The 24,419-nt window shown below is 38.0% G+C and overlaps 1 protein-coding gene across 2 annotated transcripts in view; it reads left to right on the plus strand.

Moving 5' to 3' along the window:
- Window positions 1-24,419, plus strand: part of ankrd11 (ankyrin repeat domain 11) — a 116,950-nt gene that overhangs the window by 58,982 nt on the left and 33,549 nt on the right. For both annotated transcript variants that reach the window (XM_017441811.3, XM_017441819.3), the window contains exons 3-4: window positions 16,773-16,918; window positions 21,414-21,546. In XM_017441811.3, coding sequence (XP_017297300.1) covers window positions 16,832-16,918; window positions 21,414-21,546 — 220 coding nt within the window. In that variant the 5' untranslated portion in view covers window positions 16,773-16,831. The remainder of the gene's footprint in view (window positions 1-16,772; window positions 16,919-21,413; window positions 21,547-24,419) is intronic.

The raw sequence follows: 24,419 nt of genomic DNA on the forward strand, positions 1-24,419 counted from the left end.
CATGTATGTCCTTTTGTCCTCGTCTCTCCAGGGCTGCTTTCATATTGACCAGACCTTGGATAGGGAGAAAAGAGTTCACAGGGGCTTTTTTGATGAGTCACTCAACCGAACAAAAAAGGAGGAGGGGTGAAGGGAAAAATACAATGCTTTGCAACCCAGTCCCCCCTGCAGTGCTCCATGAAAACACCACTATATTACATCACACACAAACTGCTGATGGTTAAAATTGTAATATGTGATTCTAATGGTAGTAAACTGTTTCACGCAGCATTATGCCATACCATAAAAGGAAGTTTTGAGAGCAAAATTGAATGCCAGGCATGTACAATAGGGCAAAAAGCTGAAAGAAGTGTGCATCTGTTTGCAAGATGAAGAAGGGGGTTGGGTGTGCCATGGTAAAATGGAAGCTTTGTGAAGGAAACCTAAGTTAGCTGAATTTAGCAGCTGTACATTCGGTCTATTTTGTGTCATGTCTTCCTTTTCTCCAGTATCAAAGCATTTCTGTTTTCATTAACTGCTTCATTATGTCAAACCTCTTTGCTGCCACTTTTATATGAATGCATATTGAAAACTGAACTTGGTACAGGTTTCTGGCTTGGGCTTGTCAATATGTATGTAAACACAACACTGATAACAGTATTTTTGTAATGATAAATATAGGTGCTTATTTTAAAATGTCTTCTATACTATAATGAAGCTTCCAGTCTGTGATTTTGTATGATTTTGTGTAGGTTCTTTTTGTCATTTTAGTTGACTAACAGTGCAAAACATTCAGAATGTGTGCCTTATTTACTACATTTGTTTAAAGCAAAACAATAGCGTAAAATAAAAACATAACATGTGGTTATGTGTAAATAAAAAGAATTCTATGGAAACTTATAACATAATATGTGGCTCACCAGTCACTAGTTTTAAGCACTTCTAATTTAAGTTCTTAACCACAGACAATCTCAGTCATTTCACACTCAGAGCTTTGTCATTGAAAAACAACTAGCCAACACAAAAGTTAATCTAATTTTACTTCAATAGACAAAGGAACATAACACAGTGAAGAGATCTTACACTTTATCAAAAGGATTTACAGCCCCTCACCATGCTAGAGTTGGGATTAAATAATTATATATGATAGCTAGCAGCTTGTGTAGAATATTTGTTTATTGCTAGGTAGTTATCCTGAGTTTGAGCTTCATGTGTGAGCTTTTATGGCAACCAGAGATAACCAGTTTAATATTGCCTATAGTTAGTAGTCTTTGTCTGGCTTGATGATCAGCAAAATGTGCCAGAAGGCAGCGTCATAACATTACTTTCTGTTCTGTTGTTTTCTGTTTTTTCTGTCTTGCGCTCATCTTCAAAGTAAGTTTTCCAAAGGAGAGTGGGCGTTTGCACTGGGCCATCAACAGGAAATTCCAACCTCGGAGTGTGGGGGTAGGGAAGGGTTGGGAATGAAGTGAGGAAGACCAGGAGTTTGTTTGTCAGCTTAGAGGAGCACCCAAAGGTCTTGGACTGTTGTGATTCATGAAAGCTCTGTCTGCAGAATTGAATGAGCAGCGTAAAAATATATAGATTCTGCAGTATTTTTTTACTTTTTGTTGCACTTTTTGTTTTTAACAATCAACTATTTTTTTACGATGTCTCTGTTTTGTTTTTATACTATAATTATTCGCCATCGTACTTGGAGCACTTACCTCCTGTGATTTTTCACAGAACATGGTTGTTGATTGCCCTTAATTTTTTTTTTCACAAAGCTATTTTACCCACCAGTTGGGTTTATTTATTCCAGATTTTAAACTAACTCAGGCATTCAACAAAGCATTGTTCTAATTGCCCTAATTAAGAAATTCTAGGACCTGTTTTGTAAGGTATTACATTTTAGTAAAGTAAAACCAGCTACTAAGAGGAACCGTATTCCCAAATAGCAGTAACTTATCTGTTCAGGCATCTCAGAGGATCTTCAGCATGTCTCACAACAATGTCTGACTTGTGAAAGGCACTTCATGCTTCTGAAGATTAACATCAGTGTCACATCTGCAGCAGCACAGCCAAGAATCATGCTGTGGTGTTTGCTGCACTGCTTCCTTGGCCTCACTGAGATATAAAGACATTAGAGCTGGAAGAACTCCGTTAGCATGAGCTTTAGAAAAACTAGCTTCTTCTGTTTTAGTTTTTTTTTTTTTTTAATTAGCTGTTGTCTTGAGGAGGTTTTCTTATGTGAAAACAGTTTATCTCTGCAGCAAGGCACCAGTAGGTTATGGGTTAAAGCTTTAATTGGCTTAATTGCAAACATATGTCGGTAGCTGTTGTCTGTGCATGTGTTTGTTCACATTAGCTGTCAACTTAGGTGGTAAGAAGTGATAGCTAATAAATACAGAAAGGACTATTCTCAGTATCTTTTAGTTTTGTAGTATGTACATGTGTATTAGGTTGAGATCTAATGCACATGTACATATGCACACACTTTGAAATGAAGGCTTAAATGAAGACATAAACAAATGAAAATTCTAATTGTTTATAGAGTGTTGTATAGCTGTTTAAAAATGCTATTTTTGTTGCTCACTGAGGACCCAACTTTTGTGAATACATAAGTTTTTTTTTCTCTGTTGTTTCAACTTTGCATCCACAAAGAAACAACATTTACATTTTTACTCATTTATTTTGAGAATGGTTACGAGTGAGAATATCTGCCAACCTTGTGTTTTTGTGAGGACAGCCAAAACGCAACCTTTTAAAAACTATGATGTCATAGACTCAGCCCTAATTTAACCTACAACTCTAAGATTGACAGACACATCAACAGTAGTAACAAGAATGATGGATTACCTGTTTTTGTTTGTGCTGCAGGTGCTAGTTTCACAACTACAGCGAGTTTTGTCTTTTTCTTCTTGTTGTGTTTACGGTCTGTGGTTCCCACCCACCGTGTAAGCTTTATGTGCATGCTCCACATCTTGTTTCCTGTTTCTGTTGTGTTCTTTTGGCAACATTACAACACCATGCACAGGCCTGGCATAGTTACTACATAATTTTGGGTCATTTTCTGCATTTCGAAATGAACAAAAACATTTCTAGAAACGGTGCTTTGTTTACGAGGATAATTTTAGAAATGACAAATAGATTGTTTTGGGAAGCAGTATTCTTGTGTGGACATGGCTTAAGACGAAATGCTTTCTTGAATATTCGTACTTTTAATAAAGGAGAAAGAAAAAGGGAATTTGACACAATCAAATTATTGAAGCCAGTTTTGAAAAAAGTCATGCATGCAGTTAGGTAATTTTCTAGTTGATTGTGTTGACAAATGCATGGGAAAAGAAGCAGACTCATGCTGCTAGTCACAGTTAACCTATCCCAGCAGTCAAAGAGCAAGACATTGACCGATTGCCAATCACAAGACCAACACAAGTTAAACAATCTAGTGTCTGCTATTAAACTAACATGCATGATTTTGGATTTTGGGAGGAAGCCAGAATACCTGGAAATAACCCATTGAAACTTCACCATCATGTAAACTACAAGATTCAAATTCCCCAGCCGAGAGCCAAATCTGGTACCTTCTTTGTAACACATGATTTTTGCCACCAAGAAACCCCCTTTAATTCCAAAAGAAGCACACACCTATGTAATCTATTGTTGAAAAGAAATGCTTTAGATATTGTGCAGCTTTCAAAGCTCTTCAAAGCCATTTTCATAAATGGGTTGTACTTTATTGGTTCTACAACATACCAGTAAAGTATCACCTTTCAGTTACTGCTGTTCCCTTTTAGTACCTCTCCTTTCACAGAACACTATTAAACCAGGTCTAAGATGTCTTTTTTTCTGCTGCAGTGTAATGTGAGATGACTGAGGCTAAATGGGGATTGAAGTTTGTACACCAATGATCTGCCTGTGGCCCATCAATAGAGGTAGTCACAGAGCAGCGTTAGCGAGTAAAGTGTGAGGTGTGGGGTGTAGCACTACATTAGAACCAACAACAGTACTGCTACTAGTTCTTTAATGGCAACTTTTTGATTAAGCACATGTTGTTGCGTGATTGGTTGGTGTGTGAACACTGAAAGGCGACTTAGAGAGGGGCTCATCATTGCAGAATAACAGCGTGAAATGGCCATGATCAGCACCACTAATGTGTTCATAATGATAGCAAAGCAGATTCAGCTGAGCAATGACAGTGTTGTTGGTAAGCTAAATGGTAACCTCAGACTTTGTTCATGTACACCAATTTGGCTTTTTGACTACTTTCGTTGCTGACTTACAATATATTCCACCTCAATACTTTCATACCTGACATTTAGAGGGAACATTGGTGCATCAGACCCAGCTGAAGTGTTGTGTTAATTGCTGTATGCTTTTTGTCTATATTCTTATTCTCACTCACTGGTTAAAAAGCAAAACAATGGCTTAACCTTCCTCTCTCATCCACATTGATTTCTATGGCAGCTGTTGCTCACTGAACAGACGGCAGCCAAGGCTACCCACTCAGGTATAACCATTGTGTGGGAAACACTAGTTATCTGTCAGCAGCCTGCTTTAAACTGTGGCTGCAGGTTGACAAGAAAAAAAGTTTTTGTTGGTAGCAATTAAACTGCTACAAGACTTTATACAGTTTGTCTGCTCACCTGTTGAATGTATTAATTCTGATGGAGTTTTGTAACCATTGTGGTTAGGGTAACGATTTAAAGTTTTCCCAGATCGAAATACTGAAGACGGACAGCAGTGAATACTATATGCATTTTGCGGATTTAAAGTACCCAGTATTTAGTTTAAGAAAACTAGTTAGCCACAAAGAGAACCGCTAAACTGAGTTAATTCATTAGTTTTTGGAAACATTATGATGGAAACATCTGTTATTCATTTAATGTGTTGCACCCCACATCAACACCGCTAAGTTGTGCTCCACGCCTCTTTTGGTTCTGAGATTCTCGCTTCATTTCTGAAAGCTCACATCTATGCAAAATATGGCTGACTCCATCGGTGACTAATAAATGGTCAGAGGCAGCATAAAGACGACTGGTCTTTGTGGACATTTTACAGAACTGTTTTGTTAACGAGCCTAAGGTTTATTCAAATGCTTGTGTATAGGAATAGAAAAAAAAAAGTTTTATGCTTGAAATATACATAAAAAATTGTTTTGAGCAACTGCTGAATATTTTGCTTTAAATTAAATTTGTTGTCGTCGCCCACCTCCACCGACATTATACCCACCTCAGCTCGCTTCGTACCCACCTTGGTAGCCGCACCCACATTTATGATCTAATCTGCTTGAGTACACTTTTGAAATATAGATGGATAGATTTGGACCAGTTTTTAAATAATCATTATTTATCATCAACATGGTTTTTAGACAAGGACATTAGCCTCCGATGTTTCCTGACAGAGGAGAGCAATTCAGTTGGGTTTAAGATGGGTTGGAGTTGCCCACAATGACATTGGGATTATTTTAAGATAAAAAATTTTGCAGATATTTTTTTGAATACGTTCAGAACTCAAGCAAGAGGGCTGCACACCTCTGTGACTCATGCTAGGAAGTTGAGAAACCCACAAACGTCTCAAGACATTCTGAAGTCATTTGATAGACTCCCTCATGAATGCCGTTTCGCTAACTATTCGCAGCCCAGTGAGACACCACTTAAGTAACCAAAGGTACTACTGCTACCTTCTTTTACTTTTTATGCATATAATGCAGGAATCCAATTAGATACTTATGTGCTCATTAAAAGATATGGTTGTTTATGTTTTTATTTAAAATGCTTTGAGTTTTCACATGCTCCTGAGAAGAATGTACACATGTTTTCGTAGTTGCATCAGTGTGGCACTGGTTCCCTGCCCCCTCTTTAAGCAGGCACCGGCCCACGCCTCAGCTGTCTGCAGAGCAGTAACAAGCCTTTCATCCCTCCATCCCTCCATCCCTCCATCCTTCCATCTCTTCATCCGGCCCTGCCCAGTGATTTATAATTCATCTGGGACCCTGCCTCTCTCCACCCTTCTGCACCAGGACAGCATTAACATTCTGCTCGGTCCCAGCTATGCTTCACCCACGTGTGTGTAGTGTGTCTGAAGAGTGATTCTCGGGCCTAGTCAGTGGGGCTCTTTTTGGAACCGCTATTACACTAGCTGTTTGTGCTTGTTCAGTTCTGGCTCTCTCATTATAGGAATCAGTCTGCTTGTCTGGCTTTTTGTCTGCTTCTAGTCTGTGCTTTTAGCTCCCCTTTTCTTCTGTCAGATATGCCAGGTCAGCTACCAGGCCCACCTTCCCTGTGTAATAACAAAGAGTAGTGCAGCAGAATGTTTCAGAGAATGGCAGCAATATATTTGCCACTGGAGGGGTTTCTCCAGTTCTTAAGGTTTCTTGTGGCACCTGCTCCCACTATACTGAAATAGACCTTATCAGTAATGACATTTGGACACTAGATACCTTATATTTATTATAAATGCTTTTATTGTAGCTGATTGGGTTTATTTCATTGACTCTGCCCTACACTGTGCTGTCATGGTGATGTCCTACCTGTACCAGTTTCCTTTTCTCTTTGAGGTCTTGTCCACAAGTAGGTGTTTTTCTAATAACAGACTAGACTTTAACATTTGCCTCCTAACTGGTCTTATCAGTCACTTCCCAGATTTTTCAGGTGTGAAAATGGATACCAATAGTCAGTATTAAACAGTCTAAGGGCTAAACTTTTACACTTTGAAGTGTCAATAGGTTTTTTGTTATCTGTTCTGCCCTTGAAGCCAGAAAGCTTAAAGCATATTCTTTTTTCTTATTGCTGCAAGTGTTGGGCAACGTCCAGTATATTGGCACATGATGATGTCTGTAGTGAAACATCCTCCTTATCCTGTCTCTCTTTACTTAACATGGCTTTTAAAATGTGCCTTTTAGTCCAGCCCCGAGGACCGCTTACTCTGTGTGTCATTTTCACAGACTAGTCACATGCTGCAGAACAGTTTCTTCCTCCGACTGCTACCACCTCACCATCTGTGCTACTATATACATAGTGTTTGCATGGACAGTTATCTAGCTAAAAAAATGTCCAGGGAGATTTTAAAAGAGATCCTGTAATATTATTTTCGTATTTATAAAGTTAAATTTCCTACAAAGGAAAGATTCTGAATTTCTTATTCATCCTTATAATCAGGACTTGTAGAACAAAATCAAAATCAGCCTAATAAATGAAAATTGTTGCGTAAAAAGCAGCATAAACTAAAGCAAACTAAGTAGAGTGACTGCAAGACAATCCTGTAATGATTTAGAATAAAGCTGTTGTATGAAAGTCAGACCTGGTGAAGATGTCAGCAACAGACCAACAACACAGATCCTTTTCCACAATAGAATGACTTGGCCTTATCATTTCCTTTAAAACAGATCTTCAACCGTAATGTGCAGAAACAAATGATATCTGTTGCAAGAGATAGTGTGCGTGTGAATAGGCATCTGTAACCAGTTCTGCAACAGGCAAGCTCCATAACAACAGTATTATGTGGCATAATTGATCTTTTTCCTTAACACTAGCATAAGTCCTAAGCAAAATTCTAGTGAAAATGTGTGATGTACAGTTTACTTTAATATTTGGATGATATTTTGGACATTGGCAGTTTTTACTTCAGATGTCTGATGGCGTGTGTGTGTGTCTGTGTGTTGGAGACATAATGATGCTCATCTGTGGAAAGGTCATCTCCACCCTCTGTGCCTCTCCTCCCCATTCTTTCTTTTAGTCTGTTCATTATCTATCCTGACTCGCTCCCTCTGCTCTGCATTTATTTTTACCTCCTCACGTAATCTTTAATTATTGTAGATCCAGTCACAGTGCTTCACATTTTACAACCATCCACACTTTAGGTGAATACGTATGCACCCATTCAGGCATGTTCTTCCAATCACAGCACTAAGAAATTCAATTATTTATTTAAGAGCAGGAATAGGCAAGATCACAGACTTGATGCTTCAGAAAAATAATTTGGTGTTATCACACTTTGAGCTGCAGCTCATACCACAAAACCATTACTAAAGGGTTAAATCTGGGACCTCTAACACAAGTCATGGCCCCTTTTTTTAGAGATGGATGGATGAATGGTTATGCTTGTAACTTGTGTATGACTTAAGTACGTACATGTTTAAAGTAAAGTTGAATAAGTATTACATTGTTCAACCATTAGCAGGAGGCTGTAAATTATCTGCCTGCAAAGGGATGGTTTTTACTAAATCTCTGCAGTGTTCACTACCTTTAGTAGCTGTTGTACTTTCAAGTGAGTAAATGTTTAGTTGTTCACATACATATTAGGGATGAGCAGTGAGTTTTCAAAACTCAAGGAGTTGTTAACAGGTCTAAATTTCAGGGAGTAATGTGATTGTTGTTTTAAAAGGTGGCTGTTTTTTTCAGTTTGTGTTGTAATACTATAAAAATACTCAGTGTTACAGCATCTGTTGCTTCACTGGAAGTTCTATTTTGAAAGAATTATGAAGTGGAACCTACAACCCTAGGTAAACTGCACATTTACTACCAGAATAAATGCCCATTCTTCCATATCAGTCAGTCGGACTGGTAACAATGAAGGAGAACAAACCTCCCAGACTTGCAGAATCAGCAGCAGTATGTGTGTGCATAACCAAGCCTCTGATTCATCCAAAGGTTTTTAGGCTGCAGGGCTTGTGGTAAGTAGACTATAAAAGGTAGCACCTCTTTGAGCTGCGTCTGTTGGGAAACTCATCGGCGACTTAATTTTTCATTGCAGTCTCACTAAACTCTGCATGTTTGCGACCAAGTGACCATAGAACCATGAGGCCACATTTAGAGTGGGCAGTTTTTGAAAATCATGGCCTATTTTTGTGGGCACATCTTGCAAGAATGCAGTCTTGGGCGTGCACATTATTTTGTTTCCACCTCAGCCTATTTTATACCCACCATGACAACAGCCACCCAGATTATTATTTAATCTGCTGTAGTAAGCTTTTGAAAGAAAATGGGCAGATTTGGACTTGTTTTTCAAGGATATTTTTCATTAGCGTGTTTTTTGTTTGTTTTTAGGTGTGAACAGGCCTAACACTCTTCTGAATTCTGTTCGCCAACTTGTTGCAGCCCAATGAAATACTTTTAAATTATCGCAAGACTTTATGCCAACCATATGTAGTCTTTTTTTTTTTTTTTAACATAAAATGGTCAGTTGTCTAAAATGGTAAAATCCTTGGTTAGATTAGCCCTCTTAAAATGAATATGATAAATTATTGGTCATATCAGGATTGTTTTCTGTAACATAAAATTTCTGTGTGTTCAGACTGGAGTTATAATGGCTTAGTTCAGCTAACTAGGTTTTGTATGTTTGCTTGTTTCTTTACGACAGGTTGTTGTTGTGCTGTGAGTAAAAAGGACGGAGATATTTTCCTCCTAATTTAGTTAAAACTTCAAATGGTGCATGTTGTGGTTGACTCTGTCTTGTTAAAATTCTTTACTAGGTGAATGAAATAAAGCCTCACTATATGAGTAATTAGAGCAGATAGTGCAGATTGTGTTTTAGTACCAATTTTATTGTTAACAGATTCTGTGTTTGCAAACCTAAATTATTTTTCTAGAGAATGTGTTCACCATCATTTCAGTGTTTTTAGTTGTGTACTTTTAAAACTCTACAACCTCTTTAGCCCATGTTCTGACTATTCTGCACAACACAAACATGCATTTAAAGGAACAGCATTCTGCATGCCTCTTAACAGTTTTAGATGAGATGTTTGTTAATAGGTCAATAGGCTCTCTCTTTACATACACAGCTCTCTTGCTAGCTTCTCTGATAGGCCTGCATCTATCTCATCCTGTAGTTGCTAGGCAACAGGCTTTCTTTGTGTGTGCATGTGTGTGTCCTTACACGTTGCTGTGGCAATGTCAGGGTTTTGCCTGTAAGAGAGGAGAGAGATGTTGAAAATAGAGGGAAAGGCAGATGAGAGAGAAGTACTCAGAGAGGCGAGAGGGAAGAAATGAGAATGAGTCACGGCACTGATGAAGCAGAGGGATTGCAGAGAAAAGCGCCAAAAAGCACTAGATTGTCTCTTGCCTTTCCTGCAGCCTAGCTGTATATATAAATATATATACAGGCCTGCCACTATCTTAGCGAGGTCACTGGCAAAGACAGCATGATTTACCAGACTGGCAGGCAGGCAGGCAGCGAGCCCTGAGCTGTTATTGGATGGAACAGAGAGGTGTAAGGAAAAGTGGACGTGCTTAGAATAGAAAATCAGAACAAGTGATTGGATTCCTCCCCACATCTCACTTTTCTTAGACTCTCTGGCTCTCTCCACTCCAAGAGTCTCACAGATAATGGGACCACTCCCACTCACTCACATTTCAAATATATTTGGTCGTTTTCTGATGCCCTTGTATACCAACTTCTGCACATACCAGTATTTTAAAGGTACTCATTGCAATATCATGAAGACTAATCAAAAACAAATCCTGTTTTTGTTCTCTAATGGATGGTTAATATGTCCTCAAATTAAAACATTCTAAGTAAAATATGTGAACTGCTGCCAACTACTGCATGTGTTTGTTTACCTACGAAAACAGCTGACGTGACTAAAAATAGGTCAACAATGGCTGCGTTTATGGAAGAGACATTTTAGATCGAGACATCCAACAATTTTAATGTACTGGTTCGTATTTATACTCAGATCTGTAAAGTATTCAGTTAAAAGAGCTTTGGTTACACTGAGTGCATACCTGCATTTCAGAATTACATATCAGTATATCTGGCAAACTCCTGGAGTAAACTCTTTCAAACTGCACCTTTTGTTATAGTTCAGGATAATCTTTTTCAATTTGATTTCAGAGTTTGCAGTGAGTACCTTTTAAGCATTAGAACATTTGTAAGGTAGAAAAGAAACTAATCTTGTTTTATTTTACTATGGCATTTTTTGACAGTACAAAGGAGTTCGAGAAGCATAGTTAATGGCATTTGTGAACTGGTATATTGTTCCCACATTTTTTAAATAAATGAAACTCTGAAAGCTCCTTCAGAAACTTGGCCTTCATACGTAAAAGTGAAGGTGATTGCAAGCGTTTGGTACAGCTTTCTCCACACCAAGTTATTCAGCTTCTTTCTCAGCTCTTTTGTACTTTTGTGCTAGCCTGACGCATCTTCCTCCGTGTGCATGTGGTAGTACACGCTGTGTGTGCGTAGACGTGTCAGTCTCTTCATCTTTACACAGGTTTATAATGAAGTGAATGGGCCCAGGTCAGGGACCGAGCAACCAAGCTGGGCTGTGGTTGCCAGGATACAGCAGCAGAGCCAGGCTGGCTTTATTTGCACACCAAACAGGATAGCTAGCTGCTGCTGCTGTCTTTCTAAAGACTATTCTCCTGCATCGCATCTCAATGGACTTCAAGGCAAACATGTCCACCATCTAAAGCTAGATGATGCCATTTAAAAATATAATAACTAGAATATTTTTGTTGTTTACATATATTTTAAATTGAAACTGCGTAGTGCAAGAAAGTCTGACTCGATGTTTACCTGTCTTGACTCTAATGTATGTTAGGTGATCCTGAGTTAAAGCATCTCAAGAAGTGTTAAATATGATGGGGGCACTTGACCTGCATAAAATGTGTGTCGCCATTTGATACCTCGCAAAAGCTGCTGTAAATCTGTTCTCCAGCTCAAAGATATGCTGTCTGGCTGTCAGGGAGTGCTCTATTGATTCATATCTGATTGTGCAATATGCAGAAGGATTGGTTGGTACACACACAAACACGGGCACAGACTGAAAAAGAAACATGCCCATCCTTGTGTGCAGCTGCTGTGCTGTTCAGCTGTCAGTGTGGAAAATTTGAGGTGTGTGTGTACAACAAGTTAGGAGTGGCTTTGGGTTGAATGAAACTACGTTTTTGTTTTTTGTTTTTTTTCATCTCTGCTGCTGTACCTTTACTTTGTTTCACCTCTATTTGTACATCTTTACTTTGCTTCCCTCATCATTCATCAGCAGCGTATGTTTTAGCAGAATCGCCTTAGTGGGAATGGTTTCTTGAACTTTTCATGTTTTAGATCCTCGGTTTGTGCCATTTTAGTTTGTCAAAAGCCTGAAAGAACAGTACATTTGTGTTTTATTCATCAAACATACACTTTAAAGCTGCATTTCTTGGTAATATCATAAAGGCAAGCTTCGTGCAATTGTTTGCCATTCTTAACAAAAGTTTATTTTTCAAAGCTTTAAAAAATAATTTAAATTTTAAATACTGTAATAAATATTTTCACTGACTAAACAAGCATAAATTGCCAACTTTTGTCTTGTGGTAGAATTTCTGCCATCCTCCTTCCTCCTATAAGCACAGGTGTCAGTCAAGAAGATAAATACAAACAATGTGAGTGAGTTTCTATGCGGTTTCTAGGATCTGCAGCCATTTTGTCTCCAGTCGCTCTTTAGGGGCTGTTTTTATCAGCCTTATTGTTTGTCATAAAAGTTGGCAATACAACACTGGATTCTCAGGCTTTAAACTATTACAACCATTGCAAAATGCCACTGTGGATGTGAAAGATGAATGACAGGCAGTTGGAGTGTTGGTAAAGTTTAGCAGCTAGCAACAGAGTGTTAGAGGGCGAAAAAGTGTTGGCAAGAAACTCAAAAGGGATTTCCAGATCCCCCAGAAGCAGGAGTTCCTGTGACTAAAATAACAAAAAATGTCCAAATGTTTGACAATATTGGCAGAGAAGCTAACATAAGCCAAGGATTTTGTTTCGGTGTGCACAGTGATAAGAAAATCAGCATTGAGTAATTACAAAACTAGCTTAATTAAAGTAAAGCTTTAGTAGGAGGGGTGTAACAGTACACAAATATCTACCCAGTTTTTAAAGTCACGGTTTGGTACATTTTTGGTACGGTTACAGTAATGGAAACAAACAAATATATATAGCATAAATTTGGGTATATATAGGTTGTTAGCATAAACATTCAGGTATATCTAACAAAAACTGCAATTTGTACGAGTGTTTAAAATGGCGTTTTTGACTGTAGAATATGTCTGCACTTCTGATACTATAAAAACTCCTATAGCGTTTGTTGGGAATTTGTCTGTTTGAATTGTTACAGAGGAGCTGTTTGAACGCTATAGGCAGCTCGGTTTGCACTTTAAGTTTGTTTTTTTCTTTGTGCCAGTTGTGTTTACATTCAGGTGATGCTGTTTAAAGTGATTACGTTTGATGTGGAGCCAGCTACATACCCTATCGCTGTTGAGCAATGCAGATGTAAAGTTCGATACGCCATTTTTTTCACCGCTGTCACTGTAGTTGACTAAAAAAACGTAACGTTCCCAAACAGCAGTCTTTATTGATAGTAGGAGGTCCTCGAGCTCGGGTCTGCCTGTGTTCTCCATGCTTGTTGTTTGTGGTGTTGCTTCATGTGCTTCCTTTTGAAAGTTGCAGAGCGAAACGTAGAGTTTCACACACAAACATCGCAGGTTTGCAGCAATGCTGCTTCTGTTTGGTACAATTGCATGCCCAACCAAAAGTCTTTGGTTCCAAAACATACACCATGTTCACCCCCATTTAGTAGAGGTCATACACATTGCATCAATAAAAAAAATACATTTAAATTACAGCTAATTCAAATTCCTGATGAAGTTGTCTATCAAAGCAACAGACGCATTGAAAGGTGTGCCTGTTCTTGACAAGTGAATTGCGTAAACATGAAATATATTACTTGTCAATCCAGTGGCTAGCTCTAGTTTAGCATGACTATTAGTTTTAGAAAAAAATGTCATCCTGACAGTCTGGAAGTCAGCTATGAAGCCAGCATAAGTAAGCTTGTGGTGTGTGCCAGTGCATCTGTGAGAGTACACACAGTATGCTGCAATATGCTGAAATGTTGGCCTCTATCTGACCGCAGAGGGAGTGGCTCTGAGGATAGAGTGGTGTAGATAGAAAGGAACAGGACACATAAAAAGAAAGTGTTTATTCAAGATAGAGAAATGAGAATTAAAGTAGTACTGGCTGGCTCAGCCCTTCTTTGGAAGAGATTGCTTTTCTAGCTCACCTTGCTGAACTCCTTCTTTGTGTTGTATTTTTGACTGACATCATGCATGAAACTTTAAAACTTAACAGTCCTGTTTATAAGGTGTCAGCGTGAGTTTTAAAAGTTTTAGCCTTCGGTAGACAGGACTTATCAGGTTTCTTATGTTTTTTTTCTGATTGTCTTGTTTAGTTGCACCACAAAAAGTGGTATTTCCTTTTGATTTATTTTCAAAGCTCATATATAAAGTTCGTTTTCTCTTCTAAAATATCAAAATCTTTTCTTAAGAAGCCAGTCTGTTTATCAAGTAGGTACTTTTCTTGCAGTAGTTTTTACCGCAGTCTCCAGGTCTAAATCTATTAGAATGACATTATTCAAACATTAATCTTTTTCTTTTTGTAAAAGGGATAAGAAAAGAGCTGATTTATGTCTAACCCTAACTGTTGTGTGAATTACATTGTTTGTGCGTTGTCAAAGTCCCACTTTGTTTGTGTGTGCAGATGTGGAAAAGCCTACTGCAAGAGAGGAAAATGTGACAAGCCCATTATAATATCTTGGATTTGAAAGTGTGTGTGTTGTATTTGTTGATCAACTAAACAATAAAATATCCTTGACAATTCACAAACGAAGTCAGGCAGCAAAGAAATATTGCCTCTTTGTGGCTTTTTTAAAGAAACTTCTCAAAGCTCTGCCACATTTATGTAAAAGCACATGCACATATGGAGAAAATCAACTTTAGTACATGAATTAAATGCACACAGCGTTGGCGTATATTTTGTATATCTTGACTGGTTTGGAATTACAAAGGAAATTATGCCTGTGGCTTTGAAAAGGATGTTCTCACTGCATTTCAAACATCATTTTCCTGTGTTTCGCATATCAGCGAAATGCTCTGTTGCTATAACCGTCCATCATAGTAGTCCCAAAATAGTGAGGAGATTATTGTTCTAGAAGCCCGGCTGACCCAGTTTGAGGTGTCTGTCGCGTTGCTGCAAGATTTGTTTATTTCTGTGAGCAGTCGCCCTTCCTGTCACTTTGTTTGGTGTGGTAAGAGGTGGGAGTTTAGAGTAGGTAGTTTTGAGTACCTACCAGTAACAAAGTGGGAGCTGCAATGAACCACAGACAAAGAGGATGGGGCCGGTGGTTTTCTCTGACTCTCGTTTCGTACATCATCCGCTGTAGCTGTGTGCTGCACTGGTTTGGCTTGCTGACTCTCTTGAAGTGACTGACTTGACTGGAAGGATATAAATAGCGTTCCTTCAACAGCATAACAGTGGAGTGGAGGGAACGAAGCAGGGGGGAGGGGAGGGATATGGAAGTGGCGCCAGAGATGATAGGAGTGCCAGTGTCTCAGAGTAGAGGAAAAAAAATAATGCAGCCGTGGTCTCATCTGTTCACTCAGTCAGTCACAGGGAGAAAATGCATTTACGGGGGAAAGAATTTAGGGATGGAATGTATAAATAATTTGTGGCCCTGTGAAACGAAGTGAATGAAGCCTGTGGATAGAAATGCACAATTTGACATTAAAAAATACAATGATAACAGAACAACATTAATCTGTAAATAACTATTCTAGCACAAGAACTTAAACAGTTACTTATACCATGTAGAATTGTTGGTATATATAAGAAGAGGGTTTACCTTCCTTAGTGAAAATAGCACATATGTGGTAAATTGATACATGGCAAAGCCCACAATTACAAGGATTCGCTTGCTGTGGCTGTAAGTGGCTGTTTGGGTTTTTGTTTAGACATGCCTGTCATGTTTCTAAAGACATTCCTCAGCTGTCTTGAGCTTGCTTAGTATCCCACAACATAGGGTTACACTGCATCTCCTTTAGTCTGCCCAGTTGTCATAATAAAATCCATCTAATTAGCATGTTTTGAGTGGCCAGTTTTTGAAAAATCACAGCTTATTTTCATGTGCACGGCTTGCAAAACTGTATTCTAGGTCCTGCACATTATTTTGGTGCCCACATCTTACTCACCTCGTCTCCCTTCATACCCACCTCAACACTTGTCCCCATATTTATAATTTATTCTGGTGGAGTACACGTTTGAAATAAAGATATGTTGATTAGGACCAGTTTTTTAGTAATAATTTATTATTGGTGTAATAAATAATACATTTGGAGCTGTAGTCTTAAATGTTTTTAGTAATAGAAGAGCTCCTGTGCAAGTGTCAAAATACAGCAAAATTCAAAATAAAGCAGTTAACACAGAGGCTAAATTACTTAGCTTTTATTGTTTATTGGTTAGTCGTCCAATAATTTATTTTTTATGAACTGAAAGCCCAACTCAGACTGTCATTCTGGCAGTTACATTTGAGCATGGCTAAATGTCTCCAAGTCTCAGCCATGGACCACCTCTTCTAACATTATCAGGCAAATGACAGCTTTCAGAAAGCCAGAGTAATTTTGATGGGAGGGGGAGTTGGATGAAGACAGCTGAAAAACTGCCAATAAAACTTATACTCTATAGTCGTGATATAGTCATTTAAGATACGAGGAACAATGCACAACATATTGACTACACTGGATCTATAGCCCACCACTATTGTTCTTTTTGTGGTGTTCTTTTACTCTCAGACTTGTTTGAAGACATTTGAATTGTTCTTGTTTGCTGTGTGAGTCCTAGCTAAAGGACTTTATAACCTTTTGGCTATCAGAGCGAAAGCATAATTGTTTAAAATTGAGTTCTTGATGTTCTGCTAATGGCTACTTTATCTGGCATTGTATAAACAAGGTTTCAAGGAAACAAAGAGCACAGGTTCTAACTTTCCTGTTTCTGTTTTTTTTTCTTCATTGCAGACGGTTGATGACGATGCAATGGCAGCGTGAATGAAGCTTGGCGTGAGGAGAACTGAACGATGCCCAAAGGTGGGGGTTCTAAAACCCCCCAGCTGGACCACTTCCCACTCAACACCGACATGGTGGAAAAGCAGGGTGGGAAAAAGGTATGACCAAACCATAAACATACTCTACAAACTATAAACTACACCAATTTTCTGTTGTATCAGCAATATTTTTATCAACCCTAAACCTGCTTGTTTTGGGTTAGTCAGCACCCCATTCACTAACTGAAAGACTAGATCTCTTTTTCCATTTCTTTAGTATCACCTTTAAACTGCAGGCCCTTTGGGGCATGTCACAGATTAACATGAAATTTATTCCAAATTACATTCTGTAATTACCAGATTAAAGTTGCATTTGAGTTTCATCACACTATCTGTGCACGGTTCTTTCTTTTGCCTACTCAGGCACTTTTTTAAAGTCTATTAAATGTCGTATAAATGACCATATCACTTCATTTATTCCAGTTACTTATAACAGTGTTAGGTCTCCAAAGTCAGGCAGCATGCGTCTAATGTCCAACCAGGTAAAGGGCTGTGACAAATGGTTTTTTTGACTCTGGTTGACTGAATTCGATTGAAGCAGCACATTAGTTTAATCCTGTGTAAATCTGAATGAGAAATTAATGCTTCTTAGTATGAGTCTGGAATGTCCACTGGCTTTACTGATGATGTTCTGCAGTGAATGATACGCTCTAATCCTGCGGTTCCCAATGTTGGGTTCTGGACCCCACCATGAGTCACAAATATTTTAGCGATGATCTCTAGAAATCTAACAAAATGTAAAAATATTTCCATTACAATATTTTTACTATAATTGTTACAGAAGGGGGAAAAAATCATGGTAAAAAAAATAATAAAATGTTTGCGTTTGTGTTCTCAATAAGCTCTTATTTATTTTCTTTTTAGCATGCTTGTTTAGTCTAATGAAGGATATTTGGGGAAATTTGAGGCTCAGACGCTAAAAAGTTTGGAATCCACTGCTCTAATCTCACTGTGGAAAATTTACATGTTTTTTTAAAGTATACTATAACTACAAAGTCAATTTGAAATTAAATAAGAGAATTTTAGCTTAAAAAATAACTTTCATCCTGTCGAATAAAGTACAATCCTACCTCTTGGGGCGAAACAAAAACAGTGGATAAGACGGTTAATTTAAAAGATAATACCAAACAAATATTTATAGTTCTATTGTTCACTGCAGTCTGGTCTTTAGAAACCGTAAAATATCAATTCGATGTTAGCAGGAATGTTTTGACTGCATTTTATGTTAAAATATTGTCAGTAAAGGCAACAAGATGGAATTTTAATTTTATAAACAACTATTTACAGTGAGTTTGGACACATTTTTTAAGTAAAATAAAGACAAGAAAAATTTAATTCTAGTCTGCGAGTAAATGATGTCTCATCAGTTTTATCTGTATTTGTATTTCCATTATTATTGTTTTGTCCTATCATGTGACACCTGAAAATATGTGACTTGTGTTAGCAAAATGAGTCAGTATGAGCACAGGCTGCAGTGCAAAATGAGGGGAAATAATTGTTTTTAATTTATGTAAATGAGTTTTGTGTAAGAATGAGTCCATAAAGACGCAATCTAGCAACCCAGGTAACTAAAATGGCACATAATCTTCCTAATCAACCTTCAGATTGAAGTTTTCTAACAGGTGTGTCTTCAGAAATAATCCTTTGCTTTTCAACTCCTATAATTTACTTTGAAATTGACCATTTTTCTCTTGTCAGTTGCCATAGAACCAGGAAATCCCTTTGTATAATTTTTGGGATCATTGTGAAGCTTTAGGATTCCCTTTTTTAATTAAATGGCTGGTTCCTGATTACATTTATCCAAACAATATTATTTTCAAATTCTCCATCTGAAAAGCCTCAAAATGATATGTAGTTTGTTAAAATCTGGCGTTTTAACGCCAAATTTTACGAACTCAGTTTGCCAGCACAGGTCACATATGTGTTTTAAAAAATAAAATGTTCAAGCGGGTTTCATCATGTTGAATTCACCTTAAAACATTCCAACTTTACTAGAGCAACAATAGTCCAGTTACAAAGTGGCAAAATAGTAAAATGTTGTTTCCTTGGAACAGAAGGAGTTTCAGAAGTGCCCTTTTAATTTCCTCATTTGCTCTTAAATTTAAGCTATAAGGGGAAGCACCTCTTTGATTTGGATCAAGGTTACAAGTAAACAAAAATACTGGGCGCAGCTTGATGATGTCATGCCAACTGTTAACCTACCGAGTCTGAGTGGCAAAGGGAGGTGCAGCTTATGCAGGCATGGATTTACAGCTCTCTGCAAAGGATTGCATCAGACTCGTGGCACCGAGGGAGGGAGGAAGGGAAGGGAGGGGAGGGGAACGAGTGCACAGGGGTGAGGAAAAAAACACGGCGTTACAAAAAAAGAGCGGTCATTACAAAGAGTTCAATAAAAAACGAGAGTAATGGGACTAAGATTTCAGGAAAATCAAGTTGTCAGAGTTCTGTAAGTGTTTAAGTTCTGGTAAAGCAACAATTCTCTGCTTTTAGCTCTCTTAAAGAAATGGTTTCCTGCTAAGCTCGTTTCCCCTTTGTAGATGTGTGTTTTGTTTTGTTTTGTTTCTTTGCGGATCCCATGCTTTTGCTTAATTGTTATGTTCTCGTGCAGATGCCTTTGTGTGTCTGAGTGCAGACGGGGAGATTAGTTCACTGTAGCTGACTGTTTGTCTCTACTGTACCATGACATCATAGTCTCATGACTCGGGCAGGGCAGGGGGAGGGCTTCAAAGAGTTGACACATAATAGAAAACCTACCCTCTGGATAAACATGATGAGAACACAGCAGAAAAATCAAGTTAAATAAAGAAGAGTGTGTATACATGCGCTTTTAATGTGACTAAAAATATCTTGGCTGCATACTATGATAGCTACACGGCTAAAGTTTTTAAACAGCTCACTATATTTACAGTTTTCTGTCTGGTTTAAAACGAGTCCTGAACAGTAACTGAAATATGCTGGTGAAGATTCTCAGTCATCCAGGCCATGGTAAATTCAAAACTCATTTTTGTTTTTTAACTTTTTTTGAAGTAACTGAAATGTCACTCATTAAGACCACACATTAACCAAGAGATGTTGATTTTTGCAGCTGTAATCACCTTTTACTGCATCTTTTTTGATTACTGCTGTAAATATCTATATGTAAATAAATAAACTAATAATGCGCAGTTCCCCGCTAGGCTGCTGCTTTTGAAATGCTTTTGCGATTTTGCAAAGGGAAGTAGCAGCTTGTTAAGCCTCTGCGGGTAAAGAGGGCAAAGTGCATTAGACCTGGCTTTAAAGTATTTTGTAATTAGGGCTGGAGTTCATCTAGTTTATCTAATCCTCAGCCACATTTATTGCTGGTTGTAGACTAAGTGGTGAAGTAAAGTTGTCATATAATTCACATTTTATAGAAAGTTAAATTGCACGTCTAAGACTGGTTTTAAACTGACTTTAACGTTTCGTACCACCTCAGTTCATTTACCTGCTTGTTGATTAATTTTTAGTAGTAATCGATCTAAGTACTACTTCTGTTTTAGTTTGTGTATTGGTGAGTTCAGCTCATTCAGGAAATGGGTGCTATGACTTTCATTTTTTATAACATTTATACTTTATTTACAAATATTTTCCCCATAGAAATTCATGGAGATTTTTTCTTTTTCTTCCAAAACATTTTCTCTTTGAAATCTGCTTCAGCACACTTGCTCTGTTTGTGTGCTTCTTTTAGTTTTTACCAGCCTGTTGATTCTTTGTGATAGACTTTTGTTACTTTTTGCTTTAAGCTGTACTTCGGCTCCTTTTAGTTCGCCCTTTGCTACTTTTAGATTTTCTTTAGCCTTGTTACTTTTAGTTTTCTGTTAGCCTGTTTTTACTTTTTACGCTCCTAGCTTGTGTTTTGCTCCGTTTTAGCTTATAGGTAGAGTTCTGCTTTTTTTAGTTTTATCAACTCCGTTTCAGCTGCTTCAGCAAATTTCAGCATTCATACTGCATTTCTCTAGTTGTCTCTACAGTCTCTACAAGAAATCATTGCATACACAGTTTGTCATCTTTTTATACCTTAATCTGGATTGTTGTAAAAGCATGAATCAGGATAAAAAAGTCAGGTTAACTCTATCCCAACACAAGAAAAAGACAAGTTGAAAAAATGTATAAGTATGTACATCTGTTGATGGCAGATATGCTTGGCCCTTTGATTGTTTCCAGCAGCTGCAGACCACAGAATGAAGCAGGCGTCAGCTTGGCCTGTTTCCCTGCGCTTGTCTCTTTTACTGTGGCAAAGTGATCTAGGAGAAACTTGATGGAAAAGTAGCTTAGAAAAAACTCACAGCGGTTAGAGACGTTGGGGCAGTGAATGACGCTGAAGTTGACGGGCCTGCAGGATCCACTGATGGCTCCGATGTTTTTCTCTTCTGTTGGCCTGTTTTCACTTCTACTCCTTTACACGTTCCGTTAACAGAACAGTAAACACTTAAATCAAATTAATTATACTTAATCTGATGAAGATATTGTTTACTTCTAAATGTCTTGCTTTTTTGTTTGTTTTGTTTTTCAAGATTGTTTTTTGTATCTTTTACAGGATAAAGTGTTGTCAAATAAGACTCCCAAATTGGATCGCAGTGATGGGGTCAAAGAGATGAAAGAAAAGGCTCCTAAAAGGAAACTGCCCTTCACCGCTGGAGCAAATGGAGACCAGAAAGATTCTGACTCAGGTAGGAGATTTTTGAAAAGTCTCAGAGCATCTCATCTCCACACCCATGTTGACTTTCAAGTGGAAATCAAAGAGAAAAGTGTGTGTCGGGTGGGTTGTTGCATCACATTTTCCTGATGGGAAATAGTTTAGCTCTGTAAAAGGAAGTTGGGCCTTGGGAAGAGAAAGTGCACCAAGCTCCTTCGTCTTCTGTGTAGTTGTGTATCGGTCAGAACCAAGGAGTGAATTTATACTATTCAGTCAACGTCTGAAAGAAGAGGAGCACAAAAATGACAAACTAGTTGTGTGAAACTAACGTGCAGCCCTGACCAGGTCTTGGTTTGGTAAGGCTCTGGCTTTGGGTTTTTCTTTAATTAGAGACATAAGGACTGTTGCTCAAGCTTGTTTGACTTTGGGTTTATATGACTCAGGATTGAGTTTGTTAATGCCGATCCAAATCAGCAGCTTTACTAAGAGTCTTCAACTGTGGCGCTCTCTGAGTTGCTGCATTGCTTCATTCTCTGTGATTATACTGAGCTATGCGCTCCAGAGAGGATAGGAAAACAAACTATATTGCAACATATGACTAGTATGGTTTGAGGTTATATTTAGAAACAATGGGCATGTTTTTGTTGTTTTAAATATTGGGTTATGTTAGTATGGCATATCTCCAATAAGTTATTAACAACTTAGATGTTTGATTCATGCTTTTATAATATTCACATGGTAAAAATACTCAATGCCCTCCTTTTTCAGAAGTAATATTCACTTGTATAAAATTGTAGTCATTTCCTTTGCTTGTTTTATGTTATTTGCCTCCTAGATGTCTTGGAAAGCTAGCCTGAAACCAGAAAGCGGTCAGCCCCACCCTCCATCAATATGGGGAGGTGTGAACTCTGTTCTCAAGAACATTAGATGGACAAGCTATTGATATGCAATAGTTTGACGTTATTCAGCTATGAAGAGTTTCAGCCTAACTTTCATCTCTGCAGCATAAAGTGGTATCTCTCAGGCTGCGACTGTTGGCATCTCTAAATTGTAAAATAATGGTGAGGAAAAGGACCAATTTTCAGTTGCAGTTTCACTGAAATCTAAGTGTTTGCAACCAGGTGACCAGTGAGCAGTGCATCCGTTTGTGCAGCCAGTTTTTGAAAATCATGGCTTATTTCTGTGTGCATGGCTCCCAAAACCATATTGCATTGACCACCTCTGTCCACAGCTACCCCCGCAATTATTTAATCTATAGGAGTACACTTTAGACCCTAAGAAAGGCAGACTTGGACCAGATTTTTAACAATTATTTATCATTTGTGGGTTTTTTTTTACACCTGGACATGTTTTCTGTCAGACGAGAGTTCCTGTTCAGGTGTCCAAATGCAGTTTTTGTGCTCTTGAGACGGGCTGAAGACGCTCGTGATAAAATCGCAAATATTTCGAGATGGGTTTGAGACAGTTTGAGTTTTCTTTTTTTGCATGTTCAAAATTCAAGCAACAAGACACAAGAAAATTAAGAACCCCTGCAAAGGCTGGGAGATGTTTTGGAGACTCATGAATGCTGTTTGCCTACTAGTCCTCAGCGGTCGCAGCCCAGTGAGACACTACCTTTATTCTCAGATGAACCATAGCTCGATGGTTTCTTTTAGACTTATTGGTTTACACATTTTCCTTTCAAGTTGCAATAAACTCAGGTCTCAAAGTTCAGGTTGTGTTATAAAACAGCTGGCTTTTCTGTGTCAGCAGTGTGATAATCTAAATTGAATCTATTTAATTAGTTTAATCTGGTTCACAGAAGTGTATCTTCCTTGGTGTGTTAGTATGAACTTATTTGTGTAATTTATAAAGGAATAAGAGTTAATTTTTTTAAATTTATTTATAAATTTTTTTAACGTATGTGCTTTTGTTGGTCACTCTTCGGTTAAAGCTGCAACCACAGTGTTATTAGGTCATTTCACTTTCAACTTGATGCTTGCTTTGCTTCATAAAGTTTCATTAGGCGATAGGCAAACTGAATAAGTTTGCGATGGTCTCCAAAAGTGAAAAAAGCACACATTTAGAAACGTCAGGACACATTAAACATATGACAATGTCATATGACATATGACAGCATATGACAATGTCATATGACATATGACAGCATATGACAATGTCATATGACATATGACGACATATGACATATCACAATGGGCCTTTGGAACATTTGCTGTGGAGTTAAAGCAATAAAATACCTTCACTGCCCAAAACGCTGTCCTAAGCACTTTGTTGCACCTTACTGTCCTGTTTGGACACAGTTGGGTTGGGCAGGAATACGGTAATAGCATATTCTGAGTCTCCAAAAATATATCCCTTTGAATAAAACACTGCTACAAAGTAGATGCGGGCCGTGCCCAGGCAAGCTGCAACTTTGTAGTTTGTGTATGAACATTGTATTCCTGTACTGTTTCTATGTGCATTAGTTGATCTGTAGTGGTGACTACTGTTTGACCAGTCCTAAAGAAACACATCTGAGTAATAAATTCGATTTAATCCTTTTTAATTAAATAAAATATTTAAGTAGAGAATGGGCGTGTTGGGAAATTTTAATAATTTTGAAACTGACTTTGTAAAGCAATGATGTAGCTTGAAACGGGAAACTGTTTATTACTGGAGGATACCGTTGGCCTGTAGAGGTAGTAGCTCACCGGGCCGCAACGTTTGGAGACTAGTTGGCGACTCAAATTTGCAGGAAGAATTTCAAGAAAATAAACTTTTTTGGGGGTAGTCTCACTGTTTAGTGACCAAGCAACCAGTGAGCTGTGTGAACATGTTTTGAGTGGCCAGTTTTTGAAAATTACAGCCCATTTTTTTATGTGCAGCTTGCAAAACTGTATTCTTGGCTTCAGACATTATTTTGTTGCT

This window comes from Kryptolebias marmoratus, linkage group LG15, assembly GCF_001649575.2.
Source record: "Kryptolebias marmoratus isolate JLee-2015 linkage group LG15, ASM164957v2, whole genome shotgun sequence".
In the NCBI taxonomy this organism is placed as follows: Eukaryota; Metazoa; Chordata; class Actinopteri; order Cyprinodontiformes; family Rivulidae; genus Kryptolebias; species Kryptolebias marmoratus.